Source organism: Buteo buteo, chromosome 23 (assembly GCF_964188355.1).
Source record: "Buteo buteo chromosome 23, bButBut1.hap1.1, whole genome shotgun sequence".
NCBI lineage: Eukaryota > Metazoa > Chordata > Aves > Accipitriformes > Accipitridae > Buteo > Buteo buteo.
The window spans coordinates 11339995-11361185 of NC_134193.1; the positions used below are offsets into that span (position 1 = coordinate 11339995).

Consider the following 21191-nt stretch of genomic DNA (forward strand, 5'->3'; position numbering starts at 1 on the left):
ACCAGTCTGACAGCAGCTTCTAGCTGGAGGTGATCCCATCCCCACAGCGCAAGGGCTTGGCGAGGACCAAGCCACCTCAAACCCTTCCCGGTGCCCAGGTTGGAATAAAAAAGCCTGGGAAGGTTTGCAGGGAGCCATGAGGTGCTCAGCTGGTGGGGCCGGGGCTGCAGACCCAAACATGCACTTGATCGCTGTAGTTCATGGGAGTGGCCCCAGGACTGGCTGCAGAGCTCCCACCTAGCTCCTGTGGGGCAAGCAGCTTCTTTAGGAACTTCTCAAACATGACATGCCCGGTCCAGCACCAGGGTTTGGTCTGAGCCATCACCCCTCCCCCCCAGCCCCTGAATGCTGGGATTGGACACCCCAGGACATCCCCCAGAGCCCCAGGGAGCTTCCTCCAGCCAAAGAGAAGGGGCTGGGATGCAGCATCAGCATGCTCCAGCATCCCCCGAAAAATCCACCGCAAAGATCATCACCCTCTGGGGATGTGTTTAACCCCAGAAGAGCTGCAGGTTTAGACATCGAAACAGGGCCCTGGGGGCCCAGCTGGCACACACCCCCTCCCCCCAGCAGGAACCACCCAGCATCACCCATAAGCATGTGGGAATGAACAAATGAAAAAGCCATTTGTTGGGTTTTTTTATAAAAAGATCAATGAAAAATTTATTTATAAATTTCGCACTCTGGGGCTACACGTCTATATCATACACTCAGGAATATGCTGTACTGTACAGACTTTATCCAGTTAGAAATGATCATATAGTGACCCACATACAGCTTCAATATAAGCCTAAAAATTCTTAACATTAATTAACATAATTAAAAAAGGTATTCGCATCTAAAGAAAAATCTACAGAAAAACTCCTTTCTGGAGCAATCTGTGCATCAGCTTCAATGTCTGCTTATTTCACTGACATTATCAATATATTCTTCTTACAAAAATAATAATAATAATTAAAAAGATGACTGCCGGAAGGCGACCAGTCATGCACGAAAGAGCCTCCCCCACCTGCCTCTTTTTTTTTTTCTTGTACTCCCCGTTTTGGCGTGAAGGGTCAGCAGCACGATGAGCCAACAAGGGGGGTGGGGGGAACCCTCATTTCAATTTGAATCAATCTGCATCCCTTTTACTTCTCAGGATCAAGAGAGACGGGGGGTGTGGGGGTTGCATAGAAAATTGAAACTCTAGGGACTAGGAAGGGCAGCAGCTTTTCAGTAAAATACAAAGGGATGTAAAAATACATCAACTCACAATTTCAGAGCAAACCCCCTTCCCCAACATACAGTTTCCCAAAATCTCAGCGTGTCTAAAGCTCCAGGAGGCTGGAAAGGAACAATACTTTTCTTAAACAACTCACCCAGCAATTCACACAGGAGATTCACAGTCTTAATAGGTATTTTATAAAAATATAAATATGGGTTACATCATGTTGTCTTTACAACACTGGACAGAGCTCCCTTTAGACTGGGTTTATAACCAAGATTTCTTTTTAAAAATCCATCTAGAACTTGGCTTTACAATACACTTTTTAATATCATGTCATAAATGTTATGACATTTCATTGTGGCAAATCCATTTAGTCAAAAAAAAATATAAATGTGCAACCATCTGGTAACGACGATAAAACCTCGCTAGAAAAGATCTTGTTCCCACCCCGTAACTATCGCACAGAAGCACCAGTGGAAGTGCTGGACACCCCCTTCCATGCTCACAGAAAGACTTCGGCCAAGCAGTTCCTTGCAAATTACAGCATTAACAGTAGATGCTTTCGATGGGGCTTTTTTTTTTTTTCCATTTTCTTCTTTAAATCTGGAGCTTTTTAAAATCATCTCAAATTGCTGAAGTGGAAAAAACCAAAACCAAACTGCAGGTGAAACCATCAGAGACAGAGCAGAATATTCAGTGCAATGGGAAATAATCATGGCAGACTCAAGTTTTTTTTTTTTAGTTTTAAGACTAAGGAAAAAAAAAAAGCATATTTCCCAAACCATATTTTTGAAACACTCACCACCATCTTCAAACAAACCCAGGCTCACAATCTTCACCCACAAATATATACATACATGATAAATAGTTAGGACACAACCCAAATAAACCAGCAGGTAACTATTTTCTTTTTTTTTTAATCATAATGGTTTGGATGCAGGGAGCAAGAGAGGAAAGAGTGGGGAGATGGCAGTGATATGGATGGTTTTAGTGCAGACGAAGAGAAGAGGGCTGAAAGACCAGCGGGAGAAAGGAGACTTCTGAAATTTTCCGCATTTTCCAAATGGATGTTCTTGTGCCATAGCAATAAAAAGCAGCATTTGCGATTATACGTGCAGTCACTTCAAAATGCGACTTCGGGTGGCTTTCTCTTCTTCCTCCCTTTCTTTTATAAATATATATATTTAGGTATATATATAATATAAAAGGTGGGTGAATCTACATACGTCAAATGAATCGTTCTGCATTGAGAAGTGTTATCCAAGTTTCACCAAAAGAAAAAAAAGTTCCCAAACTATTTTCAGTAGTTTTCCGGCATCTCTCTAGGCAGCAGAGAGCGCTCGCGCCCCTTTTCTGTGCAAAAGCAAATCCTCTGCCTCTAGAGTTTATTTCACTTTTTTTTTTTAAAAAAGAAAAAAAAAGTCCAGGATTTGCTAATCCCCCTTTACACACAAAACCAGAAGGATTCAATGTCTTTTCCTGGGATCTCACGCGTGCTAAACGGATTCAAGGAGCGGGTGAGGACGCAGACTTTCTTCGGACACCCAAAAAAGAAAACCAAAGCAGAAAACCCAACGCAAAATAAAACAAAAAAAAAAAGGGGGGGGGAGCAATCGGGGTGAGAAAACCGTGTCTGTCATATTCCAACGGAGTCGCCTCGGGGGGGGGGGGGGCAGGGAAGGGAAGAAAAATCAGCAGTGGGAAAAGACGGGGAGAAGCTTGCAGGAAGAGGAAGACTTTCCTGCTCTTCCTCGCCGAGGAGGGGCCGCGGGCAGCCCCAGCCCCTCTCGGGGCATCGCTCCCGGAGGCCAGGGCTGGTACCGCTCTTGGCTCCGGCGGGGGCCGGGTGGGTGGGTTGGTTCTGGGGGAGCATTGAAATGAATTCCTTTCTGAGCCAGAATACTTTAAGTCGGAGGGACGGGACGGGCACGGGGGGGGGGGGGGGCGGGGGAGAAGGATTAAATATTAGCGGGGAGGGGGACGGGGAGGGCTTTAAAGCATCTGACCAGATGTCAAACTGAAACCGTGAATACTGTGAGTGCAGCCGAGGTAGATGGAGGAAAAAAAAAAACCAACCAAAAAAACCCCAAACCAAACCAAAACCAAACCAACACATTACAGTAGGAAAACAACCCTTGGAAGGAGAAAAAAAAATAAATTTAAAAGCAGGCGAACGGTGGCGTGTTTTGCGTGGGGCCCCAAATCTTCGCCAAATAAACCCCTCGCGGGGGTGGGAGCAGCTTTGGCGGCCGGGGAGCGGGGGGACGGGGGCGGCCCCGGCATCACCGGGCTCCGGCGGAGTATTTGGCCTTGGTGATCAGGTAGAGGACGATGTCCTGGTGGCCCCCGAAGGCGGCGATGTGCAGGGCGCTCCAGCCGTCCCGGTTGGCCAGGCGGATGTCGGCGCCGAACTTGACCAGGAGCTTGACCAGCTCCAGGTTGCCGTCGATGACGGACTGGTGCAGCGCCGTCTGCCCCTCGGGCCCGAAGGAGTTGACGTTGAACTCGCAGTTCGTCATGTTCTGCAGCAGGGACTGCAGCTCCTTGGTGTTGCCCCGCCGCACCGCCTCCTGGAAGACGCGCTGGCTGGGCGGCGGCGCCGCGCACGGCGACACCTCGCTCTGGCTCATGCCGCCGCCTCACGCCCCGCCGCCCCGCATGGACGGCGACGCCTCCGCCCGCCCGGGCATGCGGTGGCGGGCGGCTCCTGCTGCCGCCGGTGCCGGTGCCGCCGACCGCCGCGCAGCGGCCCCCGGGCCGCCGCCGCCGCCGCCGCCGCCGCCTCCGCGCTGCTGCCGCTCCGCCGCTCCGCCGTCCCGGGCCTCTCTGGAGCGGAGCCGGCCCCGCGCCGCGCCTTTTACCCACCCTTTTATTTGCATAACAATGGCACGGCCGTGACGCGGCGCCGAGGGGCGGGGCGCCGCCACCGCGCGCCCATCGGAACGGCCGGGAGGGGTGGGGGCGGGGACGCAGCGGGAAGCCACGCCCCCGGGGAGGGGGGAGTCGAGCCGGGGTGTCCCTCCCCCACCCGGTGAGCTGCGCGGGGGGGGGCGGCGATGGGGGGCGCTGCCGGCTCGGCTCGGCTCGGCTCGGCTCGGCTCGGCTCGGCTCGGCTGAACTCGGCTCGGCTCGGCTCGGCTCGGCTCGGCTCGGCTCGGCGGCCGCAGGCAGGGGGCACCACCGCCCAGGCCGAGCCGGACCGGGCCGAGCCCGGCGGCCGCAGCCGGCCTCGCCGCCCGCCTCTCCCCGGAGCGCTGTGCTGGAACCTGGCTGTTCCCGTCCCCAACCACCCCCCCGCGCCTCCGAGACCCCGCCGACCCCCGCCTCACCCCCGGCCGGGACCCGCTGGCCCCAAACCCCGCGGGGATGGGCGTCACCGAGGTGCTGCGGGGGGGGGCGATTATTGCAAACAGCCTCAAATGTGGGGGGCGACACGGTTTTGCTGCGGGTTTGTCTCCCCGCGAGCAAACCGGGACAGGTGACGGAGAAGGACGGGGGGATTCAGCCCTGCGGGATCCGGCCCCTCTGGAGGCACGCAGCGGGGGTTGCGTGAGGTTTGGGGGATCCACGGGTGGGACTGATTTTTGGGGGGCAAGACGCAGCCCCCACCACCAGGTCCCGCCAGCCCTGCAGTGACTCAGTTGGGTCGCACAGGGCCGTATCTGGGGTCGGATCCGCTGTCCAGCTGATGACCTGGTGCGGACACCATGGGTAGGCAGGAAAATGGGCAAAAAGGTACCGAAAATGGTGCATCAACCAAAAACTGTGCTGGAGGGGCCCTCCCTGCACCCATTTGGCCCCTGGGGAGCAAACGGCGGAGGCTGGGTGGGAAGCAGCATCCCCAGGCCAGCATCACCGTGTCTGCCGGGCATTTGGTCGGCCAGAGTGGAGCGGGAGGGGCAGGAAGAAAGGAAGGAGCGTGTCGTAAAAGAAGGTGACAGCAGCCACGCCAGGGGCAGCTGGCCAGCTAGCTGCTGTCACCTGGCCGTGCCGGTGTGTCCATCTGCGGGTGGAAAGGGAGAAATCACCCAACTGCTAAATTCAGCCCCAATCGATGAAACATGCCATCTCGGAGCCATCCGTCACACGGCTGGAGGACAGTGGCTGTGAGCTCGGGGCATGACTCACCCCATGGCATTTTCCCGTGGCTTTTCCCTGTAGCTGTCAGGGGAAGGCAGCAGCTGGATAAGGCTGGGACTCTCCTGCCCTTGCTGGGTCCTGCTCCTTTGCTGGAGGAGGTTAAACCAGCCTGATTCGGGCTGTAAGGAGTTGGTGAAGCAGCTCCTCTTTCTCCTCCCATAAGGGTCTACTTTTCTAAGTCCATTTCTGCAGCTAGTTTTTCTCATCCCCACCCTCACCCCCATCTCTGTTCCTATCCCGTTCCCATCTCCACATCCGTCCCCATGTCTGTGCCCATCTCCATCCCATCCCTGCCTCTACCCTCATCCTATGCCCATGCCCACCCCCATCCCCATCCAATCCCCGTCCATCCTATCCCCATCTCCATCTTCATCCCCATCTTCTCCCCTGTGCCCATCCCATCCCAATCCCTATCCCATCCCCATCCATCCCTGTCTGGTCTCTGTGTCTTACCCCGTTTGGCTTCCCCAGGCCAGAGCTCTCCCAGTCACAGCTTTCTAATGTGAGCATATTGAAGCACATCATTCTCACACCAAAGGGAGGAATGGGACATGACTGCGGTCGGGGGCTTGTGGCTGGCACAGCGCAGCGGCCAGTGCTGCTGCTGTGCTGCAGGTGCTCCTCTTCTGGTGTCCTGTGTCTGTGCAGCTTCTCCCAGGACATCCCCGTGCCACTGAGGCATGGAGCCCCCTCAGTGCTGGCACAGGGCACAGAGGTGGGCTTGGGGCCTCGGGGTCCCTGCAGGAGCCAGGGTTGCCCAAGGACAGTGAAGAGGACCCACCCCTGCCTGTCCCATCCCCCCGAGGGCCTTGTCCTGGGCAGGAGGCGGTGGCTCTGCCCCCCATCACCCCAGCCGTGGTCGCAACAGGGGACACCAGTGGCAATCCCTGCCCTCCTCTCCCCCATGTCGGCTAGCTGGGGTGAGCGGTGGGACATGCTGTGACTCACGGTGACTCATGGGGAGTTACAGTTGTGCCCAGGGGCCCGGCACAGCCCAGCAGTGCAAACAGCCGCACAGCAGCATTCAGGGAGTGCTGAAGCCACAGCAGCCCATCACCGTTCCCCAGCACTAAACCCCGCAAACCCATCATGGCAAAGCTGGCAAAGGGAAAGTGATGGGTCATGCGATGGTTCTGCCAGAACCAGGTGGCATGGTGGTTGCGATGGCAGGAGCCTGGGGTTGGGGCTCAGTTCCTGATGGTTCGCTCTGTCCTTTCCACTCCTGAATATCCCGGCACAGCAGATTTCGTGCATTTACAGGCCGTATCCTGTGAGGTGTCAAGCCCTCTTAGTGAGCCGTGGGAGAGTGGGAATTGCTCACACCTCCCCGGTCTGGGGCTTGGCCAGAGTTACATCCTCGCAAGCAAATCTGCATTTGCCAGTGACACTGGTGAGAAAAATAAGGAGCCTGGGCAGGGACCCAGCCATGCAAATGTTCAGGGCTGGCAGGTGGGGGCAGGACTCAGCCTGGGAACAGTGCCAGAGAGGGAGGGAAAATAGCAAAAAAGCAAAAAAAAGGAAAATAAAAAGGCAATTTTGAAACCTGGCATTTCAGCTCCAATTTGTTCCCCAGCTCCGTAACCGGAGAGGAGCCAGTTGCGGTTCGATGGCTGGGCCAGCCTCCCCACACAGCTCGGGCTGCCTGCTGGCTGGCGAGGGGTTGTGGAGGGGCTGTCAGCAGGCATTGGAAGGCCCCTTTCTTCCCACCCGGTCCTCACTTGGTGGGGCCCTGCAAAACCAGTAGTCCTACCCAGTGATTTATCTGCTCTCTTCTGAGAAGAGGGGAAGCCGTGGCAAGCGCCGGCGCTGCAGACGGCGGCGGGAGGTGGGGAGAGGGACGCGGTGTTGCGATGCCTTAAGCAAACGGTCACGCTGGGAGGCGCGGAACAAATTTCCCGTCCTCGAGAGACGTGACGGCCAAATTTCCCCCTGCTCATGAGAGCCCGCGGGTGAGAGGAGAAGGGACGGCTGCCACTGGCATTGCCAGAGGGGCTCAGAGCCATCCTGGTGCTGGGCGCCTTGGGCTGGGCATGTCCCAGCTCTCTTCCAAAAAAGCCAAGCGGGCTGTACCCATCCTCTGGGCCAGGCGGACAAGCCAGTGAGAGTCCAGCCACCCCCGGAGGCCTCCTTGAAGGGAGCCGGAGAGCCGGGGGGACGGATCCGGGGCAGGCGGCGAGGGGGCGTGCCCCCACTTAATTCATTAAAATGTGTCGGAGAGCGTGGGAAAGACGAGAGCTTTTCTTCCCAGCACAGAGACCCAGCAAAAGGCGTGTGAGGGAGAACGACCTGCCTGCTCGGCTCCCTGCGAGCCGGGAGGAAACGCAAAGGTTTCCTCCGCCGCTGGCCCCGCTGGTGCTTTGCCTCCTGGCTTTTTGGCAAAGCGGTTGCCGGAGCCCCGGTGGGGAAACATGGGGCTTGGCCAACGCCGCCTGCCTGGCCGCAGGGATGTGGGCAGGGAGGGGAGAGCCCACGTGGGGCCAGGGGGCTGGGGTTGCTGGGTGGGAAGAGTCTCCCTTGTAGAGATCCACCTTTGGGAGAGAGGAGAGGGGTGCCTGGCCCTGGGGGGGCTGCTTTTGGCAGGGGAGCAGTGGGGAGGGGGCTGTGGGGGTGTGTCTCAGGTGAAAACCTTCCCCTGTGCTGTCTGAGAGCTGCCCTGCTCGCAGCGGGGTGCAAGCAGCGGCACGGCCGTGGGACCGGCCTCCTTCTCTCCCCATGGACACATCACACACCACGAGCCTTCAGCAGCACCTGAGCAGTGCCCGGGGTGGGGCTGGACCCATGCCAGTCCTGCAGGCAGAAAGGTCCCGAGGCCAGAAGCTGGGGTTTGCAAGAGAAACCTCATGCTCGTGCAGTGAGGACATGTGTGCGGGTGCCTCATGTCCTCTGCAGGGAGCAAGGCACCACGAGCAAAGCTCTCATGGGTGGTTCAGGGAAGCCCTGGGGACAAGGGGAGGCTCCAGGCATCCCCCATCCTCCTGGGACATCTGCACCACAGAGGCCGCAGTGGGAACGTGGGCTGGGGACTGCCGATTCCTGCAGATGCCACCGTGGATGCTGCTCTCTGCATGTTCCCTCCCTCCCAGCCTGTGACAAACAGGATTTAAAACCTGAGCGAGACTCAAGCACGGTCATAACCCTACGCATGGTCATTGTCCTCGGGGGACACACAGGTGGGGACATCCCTGCATGCCTGGCCCTGCGGCTGGAGGACCCCGACTCTCCACAGGGGCTGTGGTGATGTAGTGTCGGGCTGCGCGGGTTGGGTTGTTGCGCTGCCGCTCAGCCTTCAATCATTCCAGTGACCCATCTTATCAGTCCTTATCCTGCTGGAAATGCTGCAGCTCTTCTGATGTGGCCTACAGCCTCCGTATCTGACAGTGGGAAAATGCTGTTCGGGCAAAAGGCCACCGACTGGGACACCCTCAGAGCTGGAGATCTCCTGCCTGGTGCCACAAGCAGGGCTCTCCAGCTGCGCCAGTGTCCCAGTGCTGCCGGGCCACCCTGCGGCATCGCCTCGGCTGATGTCCCTGCCGCAGCCAAGCACATGCGTACCAAACTGTCTTGGCTCGAGCCCGTGTTCTGCTAAACTGGCATCATTAAATGTACCTGGCCTGGTGCACTGGCAATTGCTTACAGGGTTTCTAGTGCTGGAAAACTGGTACAGGGAGGGACCAAATATCCACTTTGTGCATTTTGATACAGTCAGTTGGAGACATGGACCCTGGTTTTATGTGCCCTGGGCCAACCTCCCTGTCTTTGGGCCATAATTCACTTGTCCTGGGCCATCAGGACGAGATCCAGTATTGAATCGCGTGTCGGTGCAGGGCTTTGGCGCTAGGAAATTACCATCTCCTGAGACACGCGGTCCCTGGGGCCACTAGTTTGATTGCGCTGCATGGTCACTCCTTTATGGTGGCCACAGGGATGGGGGTACGCCACCCCACTGCTCCCACTGCATGGTTCCCCCAGAAGACACGGTACAGCCCATTGGGACAGGCCTGGGGACCTGGTGACTGCTCCATGGGTACATCCCTGGGGTTGAGACAGTCTGGGGGGTGACACAGCAATACCCCCTCCCCTGCGGAACACATGGTGAGGCACGCCTGGCGAGCGGGTAGAAGCTCATTTGCCTGAGAGTCATGCCCACATATTGGCAGGCTGATGGGAAGGGTCTGGTCCCAGGCAATTTCCCAGGCAGCACACATCCTCCTGATGCAAATCTGCCTTCTCACGTGACACTAACACCTCTCTCCTCTCCTACCCCCGGCGAAGGGCCAGCCGAGGTGACCCCCAGCCTGTGGGAGCAGCGTTTCCGTGGTGTGGGGCAGCATAAGGGCCTGAGCTTGCAGCCAGCCTCGGGCTTGTCAGCCCTGGGTCCGTGCCCAGAAACACGCCAGTTTGTTTGAAAACGGCAGCCGAGCAACTGGGAGCTTGATCGGAGCATCCGGCTGGAAAAGCAGCTTTGCGTCGAGGATGGGCAGCAGTACAGTGCTCACCCTGCTCCCCTGCCTTGCCAGCTGCCTTAGGGACTGACCAGCCCTAGTTCAAGGCACAAAGTCACGCCAAGGAAAAGCGAGCTGATTTCTCTGAGCCAGTCAAATATGTGGCGAGGTTTCCGCTCCAGATTACAGGAGGAAGGAAATTTGCTCGGAAGGGGATGGGGATAAGGTGGGGGAGAAGGGAGGGAAGCGCATTCCTGCCTGATGAGGAACAATGTTGATATATTCATTTGTAAACTAAAGCTGGCCTAAGTGCCAAACACCTTGTCCCCATCAAACTCTGAAGGATATGCAAGGAGTACACAAGGCGAGGAGAAGAACGGGCCTGATATCCGATGTAGCGTGTGATTTCTCAGGGCTAAGAGATGCTGTTCATTCAGGTTGGCATGATAAAACAGACATAAAATGCTTCCCCGGTGCCGTTTTATCACAGGGTCCCCCCGTGATCACATCTTGCAATGCAGGGGCAGGAGCTGAGTGCAGGTGAAGCAATCTGGGGGTCCAAGAGCTCTTGGCGTGGGCAGCTCACCCAGAGCCCGCATCCCCACAAGAGCGCTGCAGGAGCTGCCCTTCCAACACATGATCAAAAGGCCCCATAAAACCATGGAGGGCTCATTACTGCCCTAATAAATGTTAAACATTAGTATGGCACAGACAATGGGATTTTTAATTTTTTTTTTTTTAAAGTAGGCAGATAGGGAAACAATATTGTGGGCTGATTAAAAAGCTGGTTTAATTCCCTTTGATCTGTATCCACCATTCAAAACTGGACAATTTATTACTTCCTGGATGCTGCTCAAGGCCAGTCCGATGTGGAGTTTGATGTTGGCCGTGTCTATGACTGGAGATGACCTTGCTGCCCAGATCCCACCTTAGCATCACCTCCTGCGGGCAGGAGAAAGGGAGAGGTGCTGTGCTGGGTCTCAGCCACTGCCCCCACCCCCAGGAGCTGGATGAGACCTTTTGGGAGCTGTTTTGAGACATGCCCACATGTACACAACAACCTGCTGGTGTCTGCCCTGGATTGGTCTTCTCCTAAAACAAGTCCCACCGTGGTGAGCCTGCCCCAGCACAGCCAGCTGCCAGCAGCCCAGGCTGTAAACACAAGAGCTTGGCCCCAAATTCATGGAGATGACAGGGAGATAAAGTCCCAGAGGTGCTGGGAGGTGACCCTACTGTCCCCAGGGATCAGAGGGAAGGGCCCCTTCCAGGCAGCTGTGTGGCCAGGAGCTGTCCCCGGGGTGAGGGACAGGGTCAGCGTGCCCTGCTGTCCCCCCTGCCAGCTCCCCTCCACAGTGAAAGTGGTGGCAGACAGATGTGAAACCACAGCTCTGAAAAACCCAGTGAACAAAGCCCCAAAATGCCAATGGGCTGGCTGGAAGTGTTGTTTGGGAGGCTTGGGGCTGCAGCTTTGACCTCCCCACTCCCGGCTGGGGCTGGGATGACTCAGATGTTTGTGTGACTCAGAAGCTTCCCCCAAAAGGGGTCTGGAAAGGTTCGTCTCATCGCACGATGAAGCATCGCTCACTGCGGGGGCTGGCAGCGGGAGGCTCTGCAGCATTCCTGCTCTGCTTCGTCCCCAGTTTCTGCCCTCCCAGAGCAAACCCCGAAGCAGCAGGATGCTGACACATGGATGAGTCTGCGCAGAGCCCAGGGGACTTGGACAGCTCAGCCTCTGGTGCTGGCAGTGCCATGCTCGCTGGCTGGGGTGACCCCACTGGTACCCTCCACCAGTGGCTGGTGTAGAGAGGCTGCTGGCAAAGCACAAGCCTCATCCTCCCTCTGCTCAAAGGACACTCTTTAGTGTCCCCATGTGCTGCTCCAGGGGAGCTGGGGGTCTGGTTACCCACAAGGACATGGGCAAGGCACAAGCTGGGAGCGTTCATGGAGGAGGTGGCCCATGTGCTGGAGGACCCAATGACTGTTCTGCAGAGCATCAGGGGTGCTGGCAGCAGAGTTGGGTGAATGTAAGGATATGCCACTTCCAGGCATTGAACAGGTTACCAGGACATGCAGGGACAATGGGAAAACCCCTGAGCCAGAGCACCAGCCCAAGGCTGAGAGTGGCAGGACGTCCTCAAGGGGCCAGAGTCAGCACCCTGCAGCCATGGGGCAGCGGATGTCCCAGGCGGGTGCTGGGGGTCCCTCAGCAGGGATCCCATGTGCCCCTTTCCGCAGGTCTCTGGCCACCCAGCCTGGACACCTGAGGGCTCTGGAAAAGGCTGAAGGGAGAAAACTGTCCTGGCAGCCTCAGGCAGCCTTCCTGCCCCTGAGCAGGGAAGGGGAGGGATGGCGGGAAGGAGAGCTTCAGAGCTGGTGGCTGATGGGTGAGAAAACATATGCTACAGTCCACAGTGCCAAAACTGCAGCTGGCACATTGGAAGCATCTCCATCCAAGTGTGTCCATGTCCAAGCAAGGCCACTGTCCTGCCACCGCACCAGAGGTGACTCAGGCTGGAGGGACCTTGGCTGCTCAGTAGGAAGGTGCTTGCTTCTGACACTGCCTTTGGGCATGGGGGATGGTTTCTAAACATCTACCCATGACATAGAGGCAGAAAAACCTGTTATCATGGGTGCCATTTCCTAGCGCCAAAGCCCTGCACCGACACGCGATTCAATACTGGATCTCGTCCTGATGGCCCAGGACAAGTGAATTATGGCCCAAAGACAGGGAGGTTGGCCCAGGGCACATAAAACCAGGGTCCATGTCTCCAACTGACTGTATCAAAACGCACAAAGTGGATATTTGGTCCCTCCCTGTACCAGTTTTCCAGCACTAGAAACCCTGTAAGCAATTGCCAGTGCACCAGGCCAGGTATATTTAAAGATGCCAGTTTAGCAAAACACAGTTTATCCTCTGCCCTCACCACTTGGCCCCAAACTGTTGCACCAGAAACATGACAAAAATGACCTGGGGGTAAAAGCAAAGAGGAAATTCCAATTTTAGCTGAAGAGGGAATTAAGAAAAACACATTAACACCTCAAGAGAGTGCAGGGCTGGAAAACCAGGACATGAAACACAACTCCTTCAGGTTATATGCAAAGAATGTAGGCAACTGAGGAGGGAAACAGAAAGAATCAATGGAAAAATGATGGCCACCGAGGGTGAGATCAGCAGAAGGCATTCTAATCCCATTAGGAGAAATAATCCCCACGGCTGGAGGTGTCAATGCGTGTTCAGGAAGGTCTGCCGGGCTCTGGGACCCTCCAGCCAAGTGGGAAAATCCCTCTTTTTCTTCTGCTCATCTCTGGAAGAAGCAGCCATCTCCAGGGCAAACCAAGAGAGTTGGAGAAGGAGGTTATGTAGGTAGTGGGGTGGAAAGGTTTTGCTCAAACAGACCATTTTTGGGTGGTGAGCTCCAGTGCCTTGCACCCACCAGCCTGGGAGGATGAATGGCCACCAGTTCCTGGGGAAGCCAGGCAGTGCCACGGCATGGCTGGGCTGCGGGGGCTCCCGGGGCAAGGGGATTAGAGGGGACAGACGTGACCATCCCTGGCTGTGACTCTGTGAGAAGCACAGAACCTGCCAGCCCTCCACCATGGGCTGGGCAGGAGAGGAGAGGAGAGGAGAGGAGAGGAGAGGAGAGGAGAGGAGAGGAGAGGAGAGGAGAGGAGAGGCAGCAATGCACTGATTCCCCAGGGAAATCCCCCCAAACCCAGCATCCCCACATAGCCAAAGACTCGGCAGCAGGAGATGTGGTCCCTGAGTCCTCTGTGCGTGGGGGCTGCACTGTGCCGGGCATGGACATCTCTGGTTGGGGCATCATCAGTGAGGCTTTGCTTTGCAACCTCCAAAACCAGACTGAGAGGAGAGAAAAAGTGGATTTAAGGCCAATCTGCAGCAGCCAGTGTCAAAATACTAACCACTGCACTGCAGCACATCCGTCACTCCGCAAGCAGAGCAGTGGCTGGGGCAGGGGAGTTTTGCTGGTCCATGAACACAGTCCAGCAGACACTGCTGTGGTGATGATGGTGATGCTCAGCCATGGAGGAAGCTTTCTTTCCAAGTTCTGCCAATTCATGCACAGAGAAGGAGGGAAAATACCCCCCCAAGCTCCCTGGGAAACACAGATCCTCATAGCTGCTTCTGGTCAGAGTTGGACTCACACCTCAGTGTGTCCTGATGGGAAGGGGCCAGGCTCAGCATCCCTGCCCTGCCAAAACAGGTCTTTACCTTTAAGCACAGGCAGGGCTAGTGGTGCGTGCTACCATGGTCACAGCCCTGCCATCACAGTGCTGCTAGCATCCGCCTCAACCTCATTCATCACCGGTGAAGGAGGTGCCGCTATTTTATGCTTCCACTTGAAAGAAACTAGCCTTCCGCGGCAGCAAACGAGGGGCGGTGTGTGGCCCTGGCAAGACTGCGAGGGAGATGGGGACAGAGGGGTGGGCATATGGTGGGCACAGGAGTCCTCTGCCATCTTCTGATGGAAATCAGGACAAAATGGCACACTGTGACCATGGGAAGTGTCACCAGGCGGTCATACCCATGGCCAGGACTCGCAGGGGCTGCCGGGGAGTGAAGATGGGCACAGTGTGGGGACAGTCAGCTTTTAGGGCCACTTGTATTAACAGCCAGGCAGGAGCTTATAGAAAGAGAAATGTTTAAAGTAGAAAATGTTTTTTTTTGCCAAAGGGCTGAGCCAGGGGGTGAGATGTCCCTGGGGGGAAGCAGCCCCTAGCACCACATGGCCAGGAGCACTTGGAGAGGGAAAGCGAGTCTCGCATTGCAGCATAAACTGCCCTGGCAGGCATTTCGCTGGCCCGTAAATGTCACACTTCAGCCAAGAGCCCCTCGGGCACTCATAGCAGTAACATCAGGGCCTGGCCGTTAACCGGGATTAGAGGAGGAATTCTGCAAATGCTCTTCAGTTGCAGGGTGGAGTGGTTTAAGCCTGTTCCTGGGCCGGGAAGCATCAGATGACAGTGCCCGGAGCTGCGGGACCAACCCGGCTGGGCTCCTTGCCTTGCCTGGTCCCCCCATTGGCCCATGCAGCCTCCTCTGGATGCTGGCTAGTCCCACTGCTGACCCTAGGTCCTGGTGGTGGTACCACACACTTCACTGTCACTCCTGTGCATGCCTCACAGAGCCCCAGGCATGGCGGGGTGGCTTGATGGACCCATCAAACAGCTTTGGCATCAATGGGAACCCCCACCCCAGACCAGTCCAGCTCTGCTGGGGCATCCCTGGCTCCAGTGTGGCGTGATGCGAGTGCCAGCAGGCATTGTGGTGCACCCAGAGGTTTTCCTGTGACTGCCCAGCAGTGCTCAGCGCCCCCCTGAACCCTATGCCTGCACCCACCCCTCACCTCCGAGGAATGCCGGGAGAGATTTTGGGAGAGCCGGACCAGGGTCAGAGGGGACGCTGGGGATGGCTTGTGGCGTGACATGTGTCCCACAGGCAGGGGAGCACTTGGCACCGAAGATGCTCTCTCTCCCCCGTGCTGCTGTTGGGGATGTGGGTCTTGGCTCCCCAATGCAAGTGACTCGGTAGAGCGGCACTGGGGCAAGGGTGCTGGGGACTGATGGGTGCCACGGGGTCAGCACTGCCTGAGTGATGTTTTGGAGAGGTCTGCCACCCATGCCCAGCCTGGAGGAAGGCAGAAATAAAGCAAAGGGTCCATTCTCCGGCCACCTCTGATTTAATGATCTCATGGAGGCCATGTATTTTTGGGCTGTCATGAACCATCAGTGCAAATGTGACAGTCCTCTCCATGGCAGATCCCGAAATGAGAGCCCCCCCCACTTCCAGCCTCACAGTGCAAACCCACAGCCCAAAACCTGCTGAGGTTCAATGGCGAGTCTCCAGGTTCACCCCTGCAGTCTCCATCCCTCAGCTCAGCTTACAGATGCTCATCCCCAGCAGTGACAAGAACATCCTGAAACTGGGAGACAATGCGTCCAAAATGGGACCCTTCCCAAAACACCTTCCCGCAGCGGGTGCAGCAGTAGAAGTCGGTGAGCTCGGGTTTGTCCAGCACCCCAGGGGGGATGGCAGCAACCTGCAGGACCGTGCCCCCCGCCAGCACCATGGACGCCCCGCACTGGTCCAGTCCCTCAGGCCATTCACTGTGCAGGGTGTAACCGGGCTGGGCTGCATTGCAGGCTGGCATGGCAGCATCGCAGCTTTGGCTGGGCTTCTCCTTGCTCCTCGCTAGGCAGCCTGCAGGGAGAGGAGACAGCAGATAAACCATCAGGCACTGGTGTGATGAGCGGGGTTTGTGCTCAGCCACATGAATGACCCTTGTGAGGGGCCTGTCATCCCTGCAGGGAGTCCAGGCTCTGCCCTGCATCTCGGGGAGGAGCATCCCATGAATTTGGGAAAAGGTGGCTACCAGCATCCACCAATTGCCTGCTCTGAGCATGGCACCTGTCCAGCCTCCTGCTCCCCAGCAGCCACCTGGCACCTCCTCCACATTGTCCTGCTGCTGCCTGGGCAGCAGTGGGGTCTCCCATGGTCTTGGGAGCTATTCCAGTCTGGGTAACTGCACCAGTGCTGCTCCTGTACTGGGTGCAATGGTTTGCCTCCCTGTCGCAGGTTGGGCAAGGCTGCTCTCCAAGATGGGCTGCGCCCTCCCTGAGCCACATTACAGGGCAAGCAAACAGCAAGAGAAGCCCTTAATGCTGCTTTAATGAAAAAACCAGCATTAATAGCTGTCTGCACTGCTTAGACACCCCCAACTCTCCTGGCCTGCCCAAGGATGCTGGGCATTGGGGTACGCGTGACATCCGCCTCCCATCACATTAACCCAGGCAAGGGGCACCATGGGGCGCAATGTGAGGCCATGTCCTGTGAGCTGTCCCCACATGCCCCGAGCCCTGGCCCCACCAGGCAGGCGGATCACTGCCATTGCAAACCAAGCGCCACAAACTCCACGGCATTTTTGGCAGCTCAATGCAGGCTCTCACCGCCCGTGGCTGGGGCACAGCACGTTGCTGGATCCGGGTGGCGGAAGCCGAGGGCTGAGCTGTCTCCCATCCATCAGGATGCCTGGCATTCGGAGACACCGGCTGCAGTTATTGCTGTGGGATGACTCATTTTTGGCAGGGGGGTACTTGTCCTGCCTAGACATCAATTAAGACAACAAAAGGCATCCTGCATCACTCCAGCGGCACCTCTGGGGCATCCAGCCTGCCCCTTTCGAGGATCAGAGGGAGCCTGGTCAGGAGCCAGCTGTGACAGAGAGGGACACCAACCTTCCCAGCTGGCTCTTCCCTGCATCCCAGTGCTGCAGATATGCTGGCAATTGTTGTGGGGGAAAGCAAGACTGAGGACAGCCCTGGGACAGCCACCCCGTCTCAGCAGAGCTACCCCATGGCTGCCTGGCAGGGCCTGGACCTGCTGCCGCACGAGCAGAAAGAGCCGCAGCCTGGGAGAGGTGTGGGAGGCTCAGGTCACACCAGCCCCTGGTTCAGGGGGGCTCCCCAGAGCCCCCCAAGACCTTCCACAACTCCCCAGAGGAGATGACCAGCCCAAGGGGGTGGGGCACAGTCACCCCCCATTCCCAACAGACAAAAAGACACACTCAGGGTCAAGGCTGTCACTGCAGATGTTCTCAGGGTGGTTTTGCAGACCAGCCCTGGACCACAGGACAGCAGCCTAGGAGTGGCACAGGTTTGGGGGCTGCTGCCACAACGTGAGGGGAAGCAGCCCCAAGCCCAGTCCCAGCCACCAGCCAAGAGCTGGGCTCACCATTGCTGTGCCCTGGGCAAGTGCCCTGCAGCTCCACTCATGGATATGCTTTTCCTTCATCATCTGTGTTTGCTTGGGACACAAACATCCATTCTCAGATTAAAAACAGTGACCTCAATTTCCCATTTTCTCCAGTTTTTGACATGTGGTAAAGCACCCGGGCTGCTCTCAGGAGATCTCTGAGCTGGCCAGAGCAGGGACATGGAGGAAGAGCCCCATTCCCGGGGGTTTCTCTGGGTCAGAGCCTGTCAGCAGGTGGCATATCCCCATGGCAGGAGGTAGAGGTTCTGTCCTTGCCCCATCCCTGCCTCCTTCTGCCCTGTGCTACACGATGGCACGGGGCAGCCTCAGCCTGGGCATGCAGGGACCGGCTCGCCAAGGCCAAGCTGCAGGATGTGCCTCCAAGCACACAAACCACAGACTCCCTGCAAAATCCTGTGCCACCACTTGTTTATCTTCAGTTTGTAACACATGGACACAAATCTGCCTTTCTTCCCCTTTTCTATTCATCGTGTCTGCTCTCAAGCACCAGGCCTCTGCATGTGCCTCCAGGACCCTGATGGGAGGAACCTGCATCTTGGCTGGGACTTTTAGATCCAACCGTAATTGAAATGATACTGCTAGCAGCCAGCGCCTATGCTGCATGAACACCTTTCCCCACCACGGAGGCCCCCAGAAATTTCACGGGCCCAAACTTGCAGCACCCCAGCCCTGCCAGCGCCAGGGCATGGACGCTTGATGCTCCTGCAGGAATCCCAGGCAATTTGCTCTCCCTTCTGACACGCTCCATCAGCTGCCATGCTGCTGGGGGGCAAAACCAACTGCAGATCCCCTCCTCTGCATGGGAGGGGGGGGTGAAACCTCCAGCTCCCCCAAACACCTCAATGCCACCCCCCCTGGGCTTGTGAGAAAAAGGCAGGCAGGGAGGAAAATTTCTTCCCTTAAAAGCCTGGGGACAGAAAGGCTGTGATAGTCACCCGGTAGTTTTGCCTTTCACTTGCACCAGCCCCCTCCTTATTGTGGCTCTTCAAAGGGTTGAAAATGCTACATCACTTCAAAGTGACCATTTTTGAATGGGAGCTTGTAAAACCCCTTCTCCCCCTCCCACCAAATTCTTTCCAGAGCTTTTGAAGATGCCTGCCCTCCCCTTGCTGCTGTGGTGAAAGGGCCACCGGGTGCCAGGCACAGGGTGCCAGCCGGGCACATAGTGAAAACCGCACTGGGAAAAGGTCAGATCCCCCAGAAAAAAACAGTTTTCCTGGGGAAAAGAAGGGATTTTTTGAAGAAGGGGTTTCTTTCACCCCCTTAAGATAGGCAGACCCCTCCCTGGCAGAGCCGCTGCTCCCATGGGGCTGCAGCTCGTCTCACCGGGATGCTGCGCACCGCGGAGTTACGCCGGAGACGGAGCAAAAGGCATGTGTGGGGTGCGTGGGGCCCAGGGGAGCCAAGTGTGTCCTTCCAGCATGCTGGGAGTTTTTCAGATCTACAGTTTCCAGAGCTCTGTGACTGTTTGCACCAAAGGCTGGATTCCCACCGCATCTCTGCGGAGGAGAAATGAAAGTGATTCCTTACCAAATCAATTCGAAACACCTCTTGGGAACTAATAATCCCATTATAAAACATCTTGAAAATAAAAAGCCCTTTTGCCTCTCGCTCACCTCTCCCCCTCTTGCCTGGGTCACACTGGGGATGACAGAGCCCAATGGGAGGCTGAGTCCTCCTGCAGCCCCCCCAGCACCCTGGGGTTGAGCACCCACACATGTCAGTGTCGCAGAGCTCCACAGGCAACAAGGGTTGTCCCCATCCCCTGGTGCTGTCCCCAGCCCAGCAGCCCTGCTCAGCACAAGGCCGTCTCCTCCTGCCCTCCCCACAAGCTGCAGCCATACCCTGCCCTTGCACGTGCTGCCCACTCACATCTCCAGCATCTGCCCACCCCTGCTCGTCCGTGGGAATTAATACCCCATGGGAATAGCATAAACTGTCCCCTGTCCCACCTAGGACTTCCAGCAGGTGCTGCAATGTCCAGGGGAAAGGGGATACTGCAGGACTCCAATTCTGCTTATTTCTGCATCAAGTTATGTCCCTGGGCTGAGCAAGGCTACCCTCAGCAGTGGGATCCCACCTCTGCAGCCCAGGACACGATGCACTTGTCACCTCCGCAGCAGCCCCACTTTGTGCCCAAACCACTGCCATGTGCCCCAGAGCAGGGCTGGCCCCACGGTCTGCAAGGTGGGGTGCAGCAGGAGCCCCGCCAGCCTGGGAGGGATCGCCTTCCTTCAGCCCCCAGCCCCCAGCACCGTGACAGTGGGGAAGACCCACGCCAAAGCCACATCTCACGCCCTGGGGCACTGCATGGTTCCTGGCGCCTGAAAACCAACACTACCTTCACCCCAGGGGACAAAGAGCCAGGGGTGTGTGCCCCAAGGGCACAGCAGCATCCAGGGATGGTCCCACATGAGCTCTGGATGAGAACTATGACAACAGGGGGGCTGTGGTGGGCAAAGTGACTTGTCCCAAAGACCCCAGGGATGGGACAGGAGCCATAGCTCCGTGTGCCCCACTGTGAGGTCCTGCTCATGGATGGGGGGCACTGAGCCCAGCGGGAGGGACATGGGACAGGGCACGGGCTGCCTCCAGTGAGCAGGGGGATGTGCACCCTCCCCTGCCCACAGAGGGGCCCTTAGCGGTGTGGGGGTCATTGAAAGGCCACCGTGATGGTGACACCAGTGACCTATAGTCCCTACAGCCTATTTTGTCAGCTGCAACGCAGGAGTCCTGGGTCAGCGTTACTGGGACAGCACTGGGACCCCCCTACTGCGGGACAGGGGGCACAGCAGGGCCTGGGAAGCCAGGACAGAGCAGGATCAGGGCAAATCTCCTTTGAACCTGTGCCCAATTCCCCTTCCCCAGACCACACAGCCCTGATTTGGCTGGAAACAACCCGTCCCCAAGTGCGCGAGCCCTGGGCACCCTTGGGGCTTCACTGGCATGGCACTCTCCGGTAACCCAAACTCCCCAGGGCAGCTGGGTACTTCTGCACAAAAACCTGCCCCCCAGGCCCCGTTTCTAGCCCAGGTCCCTCTGTGTCACCCCAGCTAAGACCAAGGCCTTGGGGCGAGGAGCTGGGTACTTGTCCCAGCTGGCTCAGGCGGGGGACCTGGCGCTCGCCCTGCGGCTCTGGAGCGGGAACCGCAGAGGCACTCGGGTCTGGCAGCACTTGTGCAAGCTGAGAGCCCTTCTCCCAGCCCGGCAGCCGCACCCAGCTGTCAGCGCAGCCACACACACGGGAGACTCGTCCATAATTAGGCAATTAAGGCTGAGGTGTTTTGGAGAAAGCGCGCATCGTAAAGGCTTTGCACAAGGCTGAAAGCAGACCTGGGAGCATTCTTGGAGTACAAAGGTGCATGGGAAACCTTGCTGCGGTGAGAGATTGAACCCGATAAGAGGAGTTATGAGCCTGAGAAACACACTGGATTGCAGGGCACTGAAGATGCCTGGTTATCTTTCCCTCCTCAATAAGGCAGATAAGCAAAGGACAAAGGACCCAGGATTGTGCAACCTGGGCTGCAGCAGCCTGGCCACGATCTTAAGATGTTCGCAGGGCGGAGGAGGGAGGATGAGCTCAAGGCAAGAGGCACCTTCAGTTGCTATC

The 21191-nt window shown here is 57.2% G+C and overlaps 2 protein-coding genes across 3 annotated transcripts in view; both read right to left on the reverse strand.

The window, feature by feature from the left end:
- Positions 1 to 637: 637 nt before the first annotated feature.
- NRARP (NOTCH regulated ankyrin repeat protein) lies at positions 638 to 4036 on the reverse strand. Its single transcript, XM_075055287.1, has one exon. It carries the CDS (start codon positions 3835 to 3837, stop codon positions 3490 to 3492), a length of 348 nt encoding a protein of 115 aa, XP_074911388.1. The 5' UTR covers positions 3838 to 4036; the 3' UTR covers positions 638 to 3489.
- An 11443-nt stretch (positions 4037 to 15479) lies between these two features.
- The window catches only part of EXD3 (exonuclease 3'-5' domain containing 3), a 296945-nt gene continuing 291233 nt past the window's right edge, over positions 15480 to 21191 (reverse strand). For both annotated transcript variants that reach the window (XM_075054953.1, XM_075054952.1), the window contains exon 22: positions 15480 to 16009. In XM_075054953.1, the coding sequence (XP_074911054.1) occupies positions 15690 to 16009 (320 nt within the window). In that variant the 3' untranslated portion in view covers positions 15480 to 15689. The remainder of the gene's footprint in view (positions 16010 to 21191) is intronic.

What these genes read in the sequence shown, in the direction of transcription:
- NRARP (XM_075055287.1), bottom strand. Translation starts at nt 3,837, where the DNA reads ATGAGCCAGAGCGAGGTGTCGCCGTGCGCGGCGCCGCCGCCCAGCCAG.